The 15,734-nt window shown below is 44.8% G+C and overlaps 1 protein-coding gene across 2 annotated transcripts; it reads right to left on the reverse strand.

The window, feature by feature from the left end:
• Nucleotides 1–300: 300 nt before the first annotated feature.
• Marveld3 (MARVEL domain containing 3) lies at nt 301–15,728 on the reverse strand. 2 transcript variants are annotated; one of them, XM_010644468.2, is made up of 3 exons: nt 15,339–15,728; nt 11,226–11,359; nt 301–1,015 (listed from the first exon to the last, which is right to left on the reverse strand). In XM_010644468.2, exons 1-3 carry the CDS (start codon nt 15,719–15,721, stop codon nt 378–380), a joined length of 1,155 nt encoding a protein of 384 aa, XP_010642770.1. In that variant the 5' UTR covers nt 15,722–15,728; the 3' UTR covers nt 301–377. The 2 variants fall into 2 exon arrangements, with proteins under 2 accessions (XP_010642770.1, XP_010642771.1); XM_010644469.2 differs by lacking the exon at nt 301–1,015 and adding an exon at nt 5,665–6,353.
• Nucleotides 15,729–15,734: the final 6 nt, after the last annotated feature.

The raw sequence follows: 15,734 nt of genomic DNA on the forward strand, positions 1-15,734 counted from the left end.
GGATGTAGCTCAGTGCTGTGCCTGCTTGGCAAGTGCAAGGTCCTGAGTTCAATTCCCAATACCAGAAAAAGAAAAAAGAAAAAGCTACTTACAGAATTACCCTGGCTGGTGGGCTACTTCTTTATGGTGAGGGAGTCCTACAGTAAGGTTACCCTCACTTCTGATGTTGCTCTCTGAACCAAAGGGGGATACTTTTATCAAGCTATCATTGAGTCAGCAATCATGGATCTCTTTTACAACATTGCATTGGTACTAAAGGTAGTACCTACAAAATCAAGTCTGTGAAAAACCACAGTTGTCTAACTGGTTTTAAAGGACCTGCCTTTTGGAGAGAAACAGTCGGGGGGAGGGTTGACATTTGGGTTCTAGAGGTCTCCTTACAGTGTCCCAGACCACACGTATTCTGTTGCATCACTGTAATTTCTGTGCTGTTCTTGGTTGTTTTTGTAGAGCTTCTGTTTTCTGTAGCTCCGCAGGGCCAGGACCACGCTGACACTGTACATAATTACGAGAAGACAAGCAAAGGTGGCTGCTGCTCCGTCAGTGCCCGCCAGCTGGCAGTTCATCCAGGTGAGACCTCTGCGGGCATACAGCCTCTCTCTTTTTTTGCAAGTATCCATGGAATTGATCTGCAAAGCCACGTGGAGGTAAACACCAATGCCTACGCAGTAGCCCACTGCCGCAAGGAGACTGAACATGGCCTCCAAGGGAAGCCACTTCCCAGGCAATTCTGTTAGACTCTTGGCTCCTTGGATCAGAACGCCCATGGTGAGGACACCCAGCCCCAGGGAAACGGCCACGCCACTGTATATCAGGGGTGACCGGAGGACTGTATACTGCTGGTCCAGCCGCCGAACTTCCTCCAGCTCGCTGCCCTCAAACGGTGAGTAATAGTTGTTCCCAAAGCCGCTGCCACTGACAAAGCTGGCGCTGAATCCAGCAAGGACAAAGTAGGATGCCACGATGCACATGAGAACCATCCCATTCAAAATCACCTCCACTATCTGTACCACACCTAGGGGAAGAGAGATTCGGGGTTTAACACTGACACCACATGCCCAGGCCAAACCCGAGGGATTCTGCCGACCTCATTTTAAGAATAAGGTAAGATTCAACATTAATGTTCTTGACTTGTTTTTGGTGGTTGCTTTGTTTTTAATATGTTTGAAAGATTAAAATGCCATTTGGGGCAGTTTCTTAAAAAATGAAACATATGCTTACCATGGAATCCTGGGTACTTTATCCTAAATAAATGAAAATTTATGTTCACAGGAAAACATGTACATGAGTGTTTGTGGTAGCTTTATTTGTAATGGCCAAATCTTGGGATGACCCAAGTGTCCTTCAGTGAGTGAAAAGTACAATGGGAAGCTCTACTCAGCAATACTAAGGAATGAACTATTAATTGTTTGGTTGTTTTTCTGTCTTGCTTTGTAATTTAGGCTGGCCTTAAACTCAAAGCAACTTTCCTGCCTCAGCCTCCCTAATATTAGAATTACAGGAGTGCTCCACTATGCCTGGCTTCTAGTCTTCCTTTTTTTTTTTTAACAGATAGAAGTACATTCAAATCTGCATTGCATCTCTCTCTGCCTTTTCCCACAAAAGTAAGCATTCCACAACTTGCTCTTTTCATTTAAGAGATGTTTCCAGGTCAGTTCCTAGAGTGGCCACATTCTTTGCTACAAGGCCCCCAACTTTATAACATGGATAGACTAGTCTGTTCAGCCAGGATCTGACTGCCCACCTGAGAGGACTTTCTTACAAGTTTGAGGAAACTACAAATGTCTCGAGGCTGTGGATGCCAACAAGTGACAGAGCTGATATATATACATGTCTGAGGTCAGTTTGCATTTGGTACCAGCAGAGGCCGGGGACCCCTTCTCAGGCACCCCTGTGGGGGAAGGTCTCCTCCTCCACCCTTGGGAGGTGCAGAGATGAGGACAAGGGAACTGCAAATAAATGCAGAGTGGGGACACCAGGTTCAGGTCCCTGCTGTTTACTGCCTTGTGATCTTGCCCTCATCATTCAGCCTTTCTAAGGCTCAGACAGCTTAACAGATGAAGGTAAGGATGCCAGGCTTACTGCACAGGGCTCATAATGAAAGTGAGTGCAGTCAGCCTCCATCTCCACCACTTCTGTCTGCAGCTTCTGTGCCTACAGGTTCAGTGAGGATTGAAAACACTTGGAAAAAGAAACTAATTGTACTGAACATGCACAGACTCTTTTCATTATTCCCTAAATACTACAACACAACAACAATTTACAGAGTTTACACTGTAGTAGGGATCATAAGTAATATACAGATTATTTAAAATATGAGAAAATGTGCATGGGTTATATGCAAATACTCTACCCTTTTATGGAGGGGAGAAGGGTCCCTTGGATTTTAGTATCTAAGGGGATCTTGGAACCAACCCCCTGTAGACACTGGGACAACCATATATGAAATACTGTGAAAATCATAAACAGTTATACAAATGGGGGGTGATGCTACTCAGTGATGTTTCTAAAATGCAAGGGGATTGGTGAGGTTTAAGAAGAAATAGGACAAGTTTATGAAAAGCATTTTTTCTAAGCAATTGGAACAACCATCTATTATGCCAGAGGGTATGACTATGTTTATAATCTGGGCAGTGAAAGGACCAGTATCTCTAAAGTTCTCAGGCAGCCACACTGGGGTTCACTGATCTTAATCTCCTGTGGGCCCACATGAATTCCTGGAGGGTCAAATACACTATAGTCAAGGGCTCTCAGAGCTGAGAAGCTGCACTGTTCTTGTTTGAAATTCAAAGTAACATCAGAAGCCAGCTGCCCATTCCTCACCCAGGCCCTGGGAAGTACTGGTCATTCTCTCCCTACAGCAGATCAATGAATCCACCCAGCTCCCAGGGGTGGCTGTCCGCTGCACCCAATGCCTTTCCCTGCCCTAGTTTTCTTTCTGCATGCACGTATCTCACCCTTGAAGGGACACAGGAGCACTATGCTCCTGTCACCAGACAGAATCTGGGGAGGTCCCTCTCTAAAGAGGACCTCAACTTACCCTGGGACGGAACTTGACATCTCATCACAGAAAAGCATTTCAGGACAGGTCAGTGAGAGGCGCAGACTGATTTATGAGGCAGAGTTAGGGAACAAGAGAAAATGGGGAAGTAACTTCAGCCAAAGGAGCTGAGGGGGGCACAGCTTTGAAGAAGAGGATCAGATGGGCCCATTAACAAAGCAGGAGGCCAGTTTTTAAGCTGTTGCTGAGATGGCGCAGTTCTAGTTTTGCGATGTGGTTCTGAAGAAGTCTGTATCATGAGGAGGCAAGCTGGTCTTGGAGAGATAACTGTTTCTGCTTGGAGAAGTCTTTTTCAGGGGCTCTGCTGGAGTCCAAGGTAATTGCTGGCTTAGGGCAATGACTGCAGACTTCTTGGAGCCTACTGGCAGTTGAATGTCCCTGTAAATCGCTTATCTTGATGCTCTCAGTCTTGAAGGGGATTGAGACAGGTTATGGAAATGTAGGGCCAATCAGCCTTGGATCACCAGTTTTTAGACTTGCTCCCTAAATGACATGCCTTATGCAGAGCTGAGCAGAGCTCTGACCCAAAGAGTACAAGACAGATACAAAATGAAAGCACAGATGCCAAGCTCTATCCTGCTTTTGGCTACCCACTGGGTATCAATCAGTAAGCCCAAGTAAGGAGTCACTGTTTTTAGCAAAAAAACAGGTTTTAAGTCCCTATCTCAGAAGGAAATACAGTCAAGCCCCACCCCCTCCATCGGGGATTGAACTCAGGACCTTGCACTTGTGAGGCAGGCTTAATGCCAAAAAGCTAAATCCCCAACCCCCAAATCAAGTTTTTAATGAGTAACAGGTTAAGGGCCTGACTCTTTGTCCTCTGTCCCTCTGTGATGATCCCCAACAGTTTTGTTTTCTCATCCAGTTTGTTCTTGGAGGTGATACAGCAAGGGCATCCTGGCTTTAGTGATGCATCTGATTTTTGATGCTGATAAGACTGTTTGAGAGCATTGGGGTGTGGGGTAAAGGGAAGAATATATTCCATACTTTTAATAGGTAGCAGGCCCCAAGTTAGGTCTAGGAGTGTATGTGCCCTTTCCTTTGTACCCATGGGGTCCCTGACTGTCTCATTCCCTACAAGATGCAGGAAACCTGGCCCTTTTCCTTCTATGACAAATTTTGCCAAAACTGGAGTCATGATCCACGCACAGACATCTGATAGGCTGATGGGATAAATTTAGATCTTGTCAATCACCACTGTGACTGCAACAACTGAAGGAGACACTGGTCTTCTGCCAGGTCTGGGGTCTGTTGAAGGAATGTAATCCAGGTACTGCAGGCCCCACTGGCTTAGCTACCAATGTCAAACAGGCACAAGTATCCCCTAGCATTCCGCTAGTGCAGAATACACGCACACAGCAGGGGGCGAGGTGACGGCTAGAGTAGTTTACCTCCAAGTTGAGATGGGACAAATTTCTGGAAAGACAGTGGAGGGCTCTGTGGGAGAGGAGACTCAGAAACACAAGAGATCTTTGCTGTAAATAGTATCTTTCTGGGTGAGGTTGTTTTCTATGGCTAACCACTTAAATACTCTGCTCAATTACACATCTATCTCTGCCTCTACCCTATAATTGTGGACTTGAAAAAAGCTGAGGCAAGAAAATCAAATTATTATTTTTCTAAATTAAAAATACATGTGAAGTCAAGCCATGTATAATATGAAAAAAAATTCCCTTCTCTCCAGAAGCAAAACTGTCAATGTTTTGCTATACATTGCTGAAGAACTTTTCTAATCACACGCGCATGTGCGCACACACACATACACACACACCTTTTTCTAAATCTAAACTCATCTTCTAAATGAACTAAATTGTATTAAGACAATGATATATTATAAAAGTACTATAAAGAGAACCATTACCTCCAAATTAAAACTTTTCTTTGGACTACATAAAACAAAGAACATGCTCACACCAAGAATATACTGTAACGTTGTATAGTCATAATTCAGTGTGTAGTAAGAACCTGTGAAGTTGCCTGGCAAAACTGACATTCTTCTGTCAGAAAGATTTTTACGCTCTTTTCCTCTGAATGTATCCTGCATTCCAGAAGAGGGTTTTCTTCATCCTACAATGGGACATTTGTAAAAGGTACAAAACACTTATTAAGCTCCCAGGGGAGCTGTGAGGGGCTTGCAGAATGGCTTCTTTACAAGCCACTGAGTTAATCTCATTCCTCCTTGCTCAGCCCACATCTACCTCCAATGTAAATGTCCCAGGTGTATGTCCCCCAGACGAATAAAGCAGGCCTGGAGAGCTCAGTGTAGGACTACTGGGCCAGTCTGCTGAGGACAGCTGGGTTTAGAATAGTCCAGGCCGAAAGTTATCTCATGTCTGTGTGGCTTTTCAAGGACTCTGAAGATCAGCTTCTTCCAATTCCCTTTATCACCTCCTTTTATTTAATGAAGAAGTGCACTTTGCTGCACCACATGCCTTTTCCCTGTGGGTCCTGACCTCCAGGTTTTTGTGTTTTGATAGAATTTTGGTTCATCTCTCACTAATATAAATCAAAGCTGATTACATCAGAGAACACTGCTCCATGCAACTGGGAGTTAAGCCCGCTGTACTGAAGTTGGCTTGTTACTTTTGAAGTGTTGGCGAGTGCTACAACAAAGGACTCTTGTGAAAGACTGATTCAGAGTAACTTTCAGCACTGAGGTTTGGCAGACCGTTTTTAAAAGCCTAAAACTCAAGCATTTCTGCAGGCTTCTCTTTTAGCTTCCTGACTTTTCGGTAAGCCCTGATAGCCAGGACGAATCCTAGGGTAAAGACCCCAATGCCCAGGGACGCAAAGACCCCAGCTCCTATATCGGCACCATGGAAACCACAGCTGAAGCCGCTGTACCCTTTGCTCTGGTACAGTGCTTCCCTCTCTTGACACACAGAGGAGGCGTAGGCAGCAGAGAGATGGTGGAAGAAGAAGTACATTGCTGGGATGTAGGCTCCGGCGATGACCACATCCAACAAGCCCTCGATCAGCAGCCACGGTGGACAATGCCAAGGGACGCGCAAGACACCCATGACAATAAGGAGGCAGGAAAAGGCCATGAGGGCTCCACTGTAGGCCATTGCCGCAGTGACCATGGGCAGCTTGAGCTGGTAGAACTGGACATCCAGCTGCTTGGCCTTCTCCCCGTCAGCACCATTGAAGCCACTGTAGGCCCCTCCATACTGGTAGTAGTAAATGCCCCCCAGACTGGTGATGCCTGTGTAGCCCCCTGTGGAATTGTAAGACACAGAGCTGCAGGCCAGGATCAGCAAGTTCAGCAGAACCTCCAGCATCTGGCAGCAGGCTGCAAAGAGAGGGTGAGTTACCACTTCACAAGGTGCTGTTTTGCACGTGCAGACTAGTCCATCTTGAGGTTACTCTTCCCCATGCAAGCAAACCACTGGCTCTTTATTCTGACCATCTCGGCAGGGAAAGCTGCGCAGTTAGCATCAGGTGGCAACAGGGGACTGTGGTCTCCAGAAATGGTGTCAGAAATACTTTGGAGTTAAAAGGATAGCTCACAAAAGAGCAAATCCGCCTACCCAGGAGAGGTCAGAAAGAGGATGGGAGACATCAGGCCAGTTAGAAAGAAAGGCAACCTCCAGAGAAGGGCAGGAACAGTCCATACCCTCCCAGTGCACAGAAGACTAAAAACCATTCTCTTTATATGTCTGATAGCTCTTTGAATTTATAAGAGGAGATTTCTTCAAGTTTGAAGAAAATCACAGAACTTAAGAATATGAAGTAATAAAAGCAAGGAAGTAATACATTAAAATGTTGACCATGTGGCCAGAGGTGTAGTTCAGTGCAAGTGCCTGCTTAGCATGCATGAGACCCTTGTTTGTTCTCCAGCACCAAAAAGAAAAAAAGAAAAAAAAAAAGTTGATTGTAGTCTGAGTACCAGAAATAGGAAAGATTAAGTTCCTTAAACCCATAATGCTTATTGCATTAAAGAAACATACTTATTTCTCTGTTGTCAACTTTAACTCAATAAATATGTCTTAAAGTTTAACTTTATTTTCTTTAGTTTCCCTTAAGATCCTATCTGGGCTGGAATATTTTCCCAGAATTGAATTCTTTCAGTGGCCTTGGCTTCCTTATCTTGGACAAGAAAAGCTGTTTGCTTTCCTTTAAATCAGCTTTTTACACAACAAAACATCCCATATCTAGCATGAGGCTTGATTAGTTTTGGCAGCTGTCATGTAACTGTGTTAAAGATACAGAGCATTTGGATTTCCCTAGTAACCATTTATTGTCAACCCTCCACCTTCTTCCCCGGGCAACCTCTGATCAGCTTGCATTAGAAATGAGTTTCCTCCTGTAATCCCAGTCTCTTTTTATGCTGGGCTTCTTTTGTCCGGCATAATGGGAAGCTGCTGCTTCCGAGCTGGACAGTGTATCTGCTGGAATGCTGCCACCAGGCCAGGCAGCTCGGATCCACCCACCAGCCTCCCTGACCTTCCCAGTTACCACATGTTCTGCCCTCCTCCTGCTGGTGTGTGTCCTGTGGTACCTCTCTGCACTCTCCAGCTAAAGTGATGCTCCCATAAATACCACCTTTACACACTGTCACTCTCCCCCAAGGCAAACAATGTCACTGTTCTAAAATTTATACTTATTTAAAAAAAAAAAAAAGGACAAAAGAAACCTACTATGTGAAAATTGTTTATAATACAACCAATAAAAAGTACCCACTGTGAACATTATTTTTTCTGGACTTTTCTACCATACATTTATAGTTTTTATTGTTTGCTTGCTTTTAGGTAGGAACAGGGCCTTAGTCTACCAACTATTACATAAGTGATTTTTTTCCCCACTTAAGATACAGTGAGAATATTTTTCTTTTTTTTTGAGAATATTTTTCTATGTCAGTAAATATAAATCTGCTTCATAACTTTAAAAATGTAGAGATTGCCACAATGAATTAAAATCATTCCAATGTGAGGGACATTTAAGGTTTCCCAATATATTGCTATATGGCAGACTTTTTTTTGTTTTCAATATGGGAGATTGAACCTAGCAAGAGTTACACTGAGCTACACCCCTAGCCCTTTAAAATTTTTTTATTTTAAAACACTAAGTTGCCCAGGCTGGCCTCAAACTTGGGTTCCTCCTGTCACAGCCTCCTGAATAGCTGGGATTACACATACACACCATCATTCCTAGAGAGAATTTCTTAATGGAATATTGAAAGAACTACAGCCATGCCAAGCCCTTTGTTAGTCTGTTAGGTTTAGCAGAGCCATAGGAGAATCAGCAGGGCCATGGAGGTGGCCAATGGTATCCTTAACAATGGAGACCCACAGGCTCCCCGATGAGCCTTCCCAGGCCTTGAAGGGATGTGCTTCCTAGTCAGCCAGCCCCTCTCTCCTAAGACTCAGCAGCTCAGGTCACCCCTTGTCTGCCTCTGGCTCAGTTAACACTCACAGTCAGCTGCAGTTTGAGAGCCTGACAGTCGCAGCCAGGCAGTCACTGTCTCTGCCCATTTGGCTGAAGGGTCAGGCCCCTCCCTTTCAGACCCCGCCACTCTGAAACATGAATTTAGAAAACCGTCACGGCCTGTATCTTATGCCTTTGAGAAGCGTGAGACCAGCTCTGCTGGCTATAGAAGTTACAACTGTCTTGGAATAAAATTAAAACTTTTTTTTTTTGTAGCGTGGAAAATTGAATTCAGGGTCTCCACACTGAGCTACATCCCTAGCTGTTTATTTTTTAAATTTTAAGATAAGGTGTTATTAAATTGCCCAGGCTGGGCCTGAATTTGTGATCCTCCTGCCTCAGCCTCCCAGAGTGCTGGGATTATAGGCCTGCAACACCACACCTGGCTTAAAAATTAACTTTTAATGATGCTTTGTAGTCAAGGCTAGCAGAATGCAAACTGCCATGATTTAAACACTAAAATCTAAGGCAAGAGGGAAAGAATGCTTCAAATGCTAACAGGGGAGCCAGGAAAGGCACCTTCTTACTAGGGACCTTGTAACTCCCCACTTGTGCCTCCACATAATAAAAGAACACAACCTATGTGTACAAAGGATTCCCTGGTAGCTGATATGTGCATGTGACATTTGTACTTGCTCTCAATCTGATCTTTAGCCCCTGCCCCTCAAGATTGAGTATCTGAATTCTTGCCTGTAAAAGTGAATTTGGGGCCCTTCTCTTTCAGCTGGTCCCCTCAGTGCTTCCCTGAACTAACTTTTTTCTTTTGATACAGGGTATCACTATGTAGCCCAGGCTGCCCTTGAACTCATAGTGATCCTCCTGCTTCAGCCTCCCAATTGCTGGGACTACAGGCTTATGCCACCATTCCTGGCTCCCCTGAGCTTTCTAAGGGTGAATCACAGCCCAGACTTCAGTCTTCAGTGTCTCCCTAAGAAGCTAGAGAGGGCCACATCCACATCCTACTTTTACAAGGTTGCTCTGTGTGTGTGTGTGTGTGTGTGTGTGTGTGTGTGTGTGTTGATTTCATTGGCAAAGAAAAGAAGTAACAAGTGATCTACTCTAAGGTGGATCTAAAACGCTTTGGGTGACCTTTATCCAGGCATGCATTTCCTGCTTGAGACAAGGTCCTCATGTGCAGTGGCTGTTTCTCCTGACACAATACCATATTGTGTTCATACTTGCCTCTGCACATCCAGGGTTCTTTATAAGGTCAAATTTGTTAGCTTCTGAGAGCCAAGCCATCCTTTCACTACCTGGATTTAGAAACACAACCTTCAGGCTCAAAACCAAATAGTCAGAAGCAATCAAGGCTGGATTACAATCAGAAGCCCCAAGCCCTGCCCTCTTCTTTTTGTAAATCAGTCACAGAAGGAAAGAAAAAGTCTCTTTAGGGAGAAACCCTGTTAGCCAGCACTGACCCTGATATTTATACCATCTGGGAGAAGAAAGGTTAAGCAATGAAACCATTTGAGGCCTCAGGATGTTTTAATTCCCGCTCTTCACTTAATTTAAGAGTTCTGACATTGGATAACTCACAGTACCTCTTTGAGCCTCAGGAGTAGTTGAGAGAATTAAAGCAATGAGATTGTGCCAACACATGTAAACTAGGGGAATGATCCTTGTGCCTAGAGTACCTAGAGCCTTTTTTCATCTAAGTTTCTTATAATCCTATAATCATGTAAATCTTTGTAATCACCCTGAGATATATTTTCAGTTGTGAGTTGTATGATTTCTCTCCCTTAGGCTGGAGTGTTTTCTCCCTTAGTCATGTGCAGCTTAGAAAGATTTCTCACAAATCGCATGCGCCGTTAGAGCTCACCCTGACAAACCAGATTTTCTTCATTGCTGGCAAGGCCAGGGTCTGTGCTAAGACAGAATCCTGGGAAGTCACATTTGGAGCTTACACATAATATTGTTTAAGTGTTTTTCGGGCTGTGGGTACACAATAAATTGATTTTGTTTTGTTACGCCTTTTTTTTGGTACAGGGATCGAACTCAGGTCTTTGTGCTTGTGAGGCAGCTGGCAGAACCACTGAACTAAATCCCTGGCCCACCTTTTTATTTTTTGGTACTGGGGATCGAACTCAGACCCTTGTGCTTGCAAGGCAGGCAGCAGAACCACTGAGCCAAATCCCTGGCCCCCACCTTTTGTTCTTAATGAAACAGGAAATGGTGCACTTGGTACACACTAGGGTAAATATAGTTTCATGATATTTTTGTTTCTGTGTGTGGTGTCCAAACTTGGCCTTAATGTAAAATATATTTATTTCTTTCTGGCCATCTCAGTCAATGAAGTTTAAAAGCCACTGATCTAGTGTTTGGACATCAGATCTTCAAGGAGACCATCTGCTCCTGTCCATGTGGCTTGTGTGGCAAACTGATTTCCAACTAGGCAATTTTCCCTCTCTCCAAACTCAGCCTGCTTTGCCAGTGGAGACCCCTTGCCAACGACTGACAGCCCAATTCTACCCAGGTCTGACAGCAGCAAACACAGCTGCATGGCACTGCCGGCCGAAGACCATAGGAAATTCAGCAGTACCTTGCAGACCTTCCTTTTTGTTTTTAAGGTAAGAAACTCATATAAATATGAAAAGAAAATGCTAGGAATCCCCCAAAAGTTACTCTGCTTAATTTTGGTTCACCGACTCAGAACCTCCCATCCCCCCATTGTCTAGAACGACTCACATAGTTTTGACCATGGCAAATGGTCAAACTGACTCCATCAAGAAAGACTCACCTCTCCCAGTGCACAAGTATCTGCATTTGTGGCATTCCAGAAGTCCTTCAGCCTCTGACTGGTAATATTCCAATTCCTCCAGTCCAGGCCTGGGGTGCGAGGGCACATATCTCCCGGGAGTGGGTTCGCTATAACTGGAAAGCACATGTGGGCATTAAAAACGGGCTTCCAATTCAGTAGCTTAGTAGTACAATGGGTGATTCTGCGATTGGCTGAAACAGTACAGAATGTGCAGAACAGACACAAACGTTGACACAGGACTTTAGACTTCACAGAACTCTGGTTTAAGGCCTCACAGGACATCCAAGCGTGTGGTCCAACTCTGCTAAGTAACCCATGACAGATCCTGTAATTCCATGTACACGGGCACCACCACCTTTGATGCCACTCTGTTTGCCTGCTTGATGGGCTGACTAACCAAGTAGCTGTCTATCTAGGCAGCTGTGAACTACCTTCTATGGAAGCTTAAGTTCTCAGGTCAGCATGGACCAAGTCTCTTCAAAACCTGTTGTATTCAGAAGACCCTGACTCCCACCTGGATTGGCGTTCTTACTTGTCCCTTCTTACTGTGGAATTTCTATAAGCATGTGGAAATAGAGACAACCTTTGAGATCTTCTGATCATCTATCTCTTCCTCTGCTATTCTTGGTATTTTCAGTGTCCTCTCTCCCATCTTTATTTAGTATATTGTGGTCTTTGTCTGTGATTCAACGGAAGGCTGCATTCTATTTGCTGGGCTCCAGGGATCTTTCTACAATATATAGTGGTCATTATGTTCTCTTAGGTTTGAAAATCTTAAAACTCTCAACTCCTCAGAGGGGGCTCTTTCACATCTCTCTAGACTCAGATCCAGCTATTGTGAGCATGGGTTCTGCCATGCTTTTGGGTCACCGCAGAGCTAGTGCTCAGCCTGGAACGCCTTCATCACCCCTTTCCGGCCTTGCCTCCCAACACCTTCTCCAGAGCTCAGCTGGAGGTCTAGCAGCTCACTTGAGCCTGGTGAAGAGCCCAGCTCTGGTCTGCATCCTGACCATTAAATGAATGTTTAAGTGGAGAAGAGACAAAAATAATGTTTTGGTTTCAAACCTTCAACTCGTTGTGAGTAAAAGAAGCAAAAAACAAAAGTATTTCCTTCACCTACGGTAGGGTGGGATGGAGTGAGGTGGGGGAACTGGGTCTCTAGTTTATAAGAAAACCTACAAATGTAGTTCTTGACTTCCTAGTCATGCAGTTGCAGCGTGATGTGGCTTTAGCCAGGACAGCAGCAAGTGCCAGCGACATATCTGGCACACCCTTTGTCCTGCTCGTTGGTTTTAGATAATATAACATAAACTCAGGATAGTAGCTTTCCCGCTACATGGGAAACACAGGGCTCAACCTCCCAGGTTCCATAGGAAGGCCAGCTGTCAAAAAGCAGAAGACAGCCATGGCCCCAGGACCTGTCTCCTTGGTAGGGTGGGCAGGGGTGACGTCCCATCTAATCAGTCCATGGTGCCTGGCATATGATCTGCACATTCAGCAATATTTGCAGAACTGGGACCTAATGTTGGCCCCCCTAGGAGGGGTGTGGGGACCAGGCCACCCTGTCTCCCTTCTACACCCACACTCTCCTAGCTCACAAAGCCATCCAGAACATCTGGATGCTTTCTCTTCACAGGGTTTATGGGAATTCCGTGTTCTTCAAGGCAGAGACAGGAAGTTTGTTTATTCAAGGTGAGATCTCAAACAATCGAGGGATTTAAAAGAAACTGCCTAGAACTCTGGAAGACATTGGTATAGGAAAAGACTTTATGAACAAATCCTCAGTAGCACGGGAACTAGCAGAAAGAATCAACAACTGGGATCTCATCTTACTAAAAAGCTTCTGTACTTCAAAAGAAACCATTAGCAGAACTAAGAGACAATCTACAATGTGGGAAAAAATTTTTACCAGCTGTACCTCAGAGGACTATTATCAAGGATATATAAAGACCTCAAAACAATCAGTCCCCCCAAATATAAAGACCCGATCCAAAAATGGGCATCCGAAATGAACAGACATTTCTCATACAAAGAAGTGAAAGCAGCAAGAAAATATATGAAAAAATGTTCCACATCACTGGTCATTCGAGAGATGCAGATGAAAACAACACTGAGATTCCACCTCACCCCACAAAGAATGGCTGCTATCAAGAAATCACACAATAACAAATGTTGGCGGGGTTGTGGGGAGAAAGGAACCCTCCTCCATTGTTGGTGGGAGTGCAGACTAGTGCAACCACTATGGAAATCAATATGGAGATACCTCAAAGAGCTTGGACTGGAGGTTCCATTTGACCCAGCCATCCCTCTGTTGGGTATCTTTCCAAGAGAACTAAAAGAATCATATCACAGAGAAGTATGTGCACCCATGTTTATAGCGGCACAGTTTGTAATAGCTAAATCTTGGAAACAACCTATTTGCCCATCCGTTGGAAACTGGATAAAGAAGTTGTGGTTTTTCTATAAAATGGAATATTACTCAGCCATAAAGAGCGAGAAAATAGATTCATTCATAGGAAAATGGATACATATTGAAGATATACTCCTAAATGAAATAAATAAGGCACACATGTGTAAATACCAAATAGTTTCTCTGGTGTGAATAATCTGCAATAATACAGAAGATCCTAATAAGATTACTGACATTGAGAAATGGGAAGAAAGGAGCTAAAGGTGTAGGGAAGGTGGGATGGGTAGGGGAAGGGTAAAAAGGGAAAAAGAAAAAATGTGAGATAATGAAAAGATGGAAATAAAGTGGTTGTAGATGGGGAGGGGAGGAGGGGGTGAAGGGAGGGCAGGGACAAGGGGAAAAACTGAGAACAAAGACTTGTCAGGTAGAGGTACAAGATCCCAACAATGAATGTAACTGTACTGTATCCCCAAAATGTACCAATAAACTCAATTAAAGCTGAAAAAAAAATTAAAGCAATCCAGAATAATTGTGTAACAACAGTGGAATCAAACTATTGATAAAAGTAGAAAATGAACAGAAGTATCTTCAAACACATAAACAGCACATTTCTAGATAATTCATGTACCAGAGAAGGTTTCTTGAGGGTATTAAAAATATACATGCAGCTGAAAGAGAAAAAACTCTACATAATAAATTTGTGTGATGACACTAATAGTACTGAGAGAAAAGCTCCTGGTACTAAATGCTTACATTAGGAAAGAGGCAAGATTTCATGTGAACCACCTAAGCTCTCTTCCCAAGAAACTGGAAAAATCAGAGCAAATTAAATTAAGTAAATAGAAGGAAGGCTATAATAAAAACAATAATTTCTCTGGTATGAAGAGCTATAATAGTACATATGATCCTTATGAGATAATTGACTATGTGAAATAGGAAGAAAAGGTCTAAAGGTATAGGGAAAATGGGAAGGGTAGGGGAAAGGTAATAAGGGAAAAGAATAAAATATGAAAAAATGGAAATAAAGTGTTTGTAAATGGGGAGGGGAGGAGAGGGTGAAGGGAGGGCATGGACAAGGGGAAAAAAATGAGAACCAAGACCTGTCATGTAAAGGTACAAGATCCCAATAATGAATGTAAGTGTACTGTACACCTTAAATGTACCAATAAACTCAAATAAAAAAAAAAAAAAAAAGAAACTGCCTAGAAAGACCTCAGCCACAAAGGGGAGACAGATCTAAGCCTTCAGTGGGAGAAGGGTTGGTAGGCTTAGTTTATCAGGTCAGCGTGTAGCTTCTCCCAGCTGTTTTTGAAATGCATACAGGCCTGGGAGGGGTAACACGGTACTCTATTTTTCGGGGCTGATTTTGGAACACAGGACAAGGGTCTGCCGCCCTAAGGGACAGTCATGTGACCATGTGGGGGGAGAGTCAGGGAGGAGCCTCAGGCTAGCTCCACCCACCTCATCTACTCTTTTCCCACAAGTTGGGGAACCCGTTAGGTTTTCGTTTTCTTTCCCTCCTGGGTCGCCCTCAAGAGCACACAATGGAGAAATGGCATTTCTTCCTTTAAAGCAGCTTGCTAGGACAAGTAGCAGGGGACCAAGGCAGCGCCCTTACCTCCCTCACCCAGAGCTCTTGGACCCCGGACCCCACCTCAACCCTCATCCCCTCACCCTCTCACCTCTCGGGTCCGTGGCGCGCGAACCCCTCCTTCCTCGGGGGCGGCGGCCGCTCCGGGGTTTCCCAGGGTGCGGGCCAGGGGGGCGGGGCCGTGTCCCAGGTTGGTCCCCGGGGTTCCTCCAGCCCCCGGCTTTGGCGAGACTTTTCCCAGACTCTTGCTTCACGCGTACGACGGCCCGCGTCCCGGTGTCGGTCCTGGGGGGGGTCTCGGTCCCTCTTCCTGTCCCGGTCCCCTCGCCGGTCCCCGTTCCTCTCCCTGCGCCGGTCCCCGGCTCTGTCCCGCGGTCGCTCGGGGTGGCGGTCTCGGTCCAGGCGAGGGTGCCGCTCTGGGTCTCGCTCTCTCGGCCGGACCCGGGGCTCACGAGCCCCCAACATCTCTTCCATGGCTCTGTTCTGT

The sequence above is a fragment of the Fukomys damarensis genome, unplaced genomic scaffold (assembly GCF_012274545.1).
Source record: "Fukomys damarensis isolate Sample0158 unplaced genomic scaffold, DMR_v1.0_HiC HiC_scaffold_32, whole genome shotgun sequence".
NCBI classification, from domain to species: domain Eukaryota; kingdom Metazoa; phylum Chordata; class Mammalia; order Rodentia; family Bathyergidae; genus Fukomys; species Fukomys damarensis.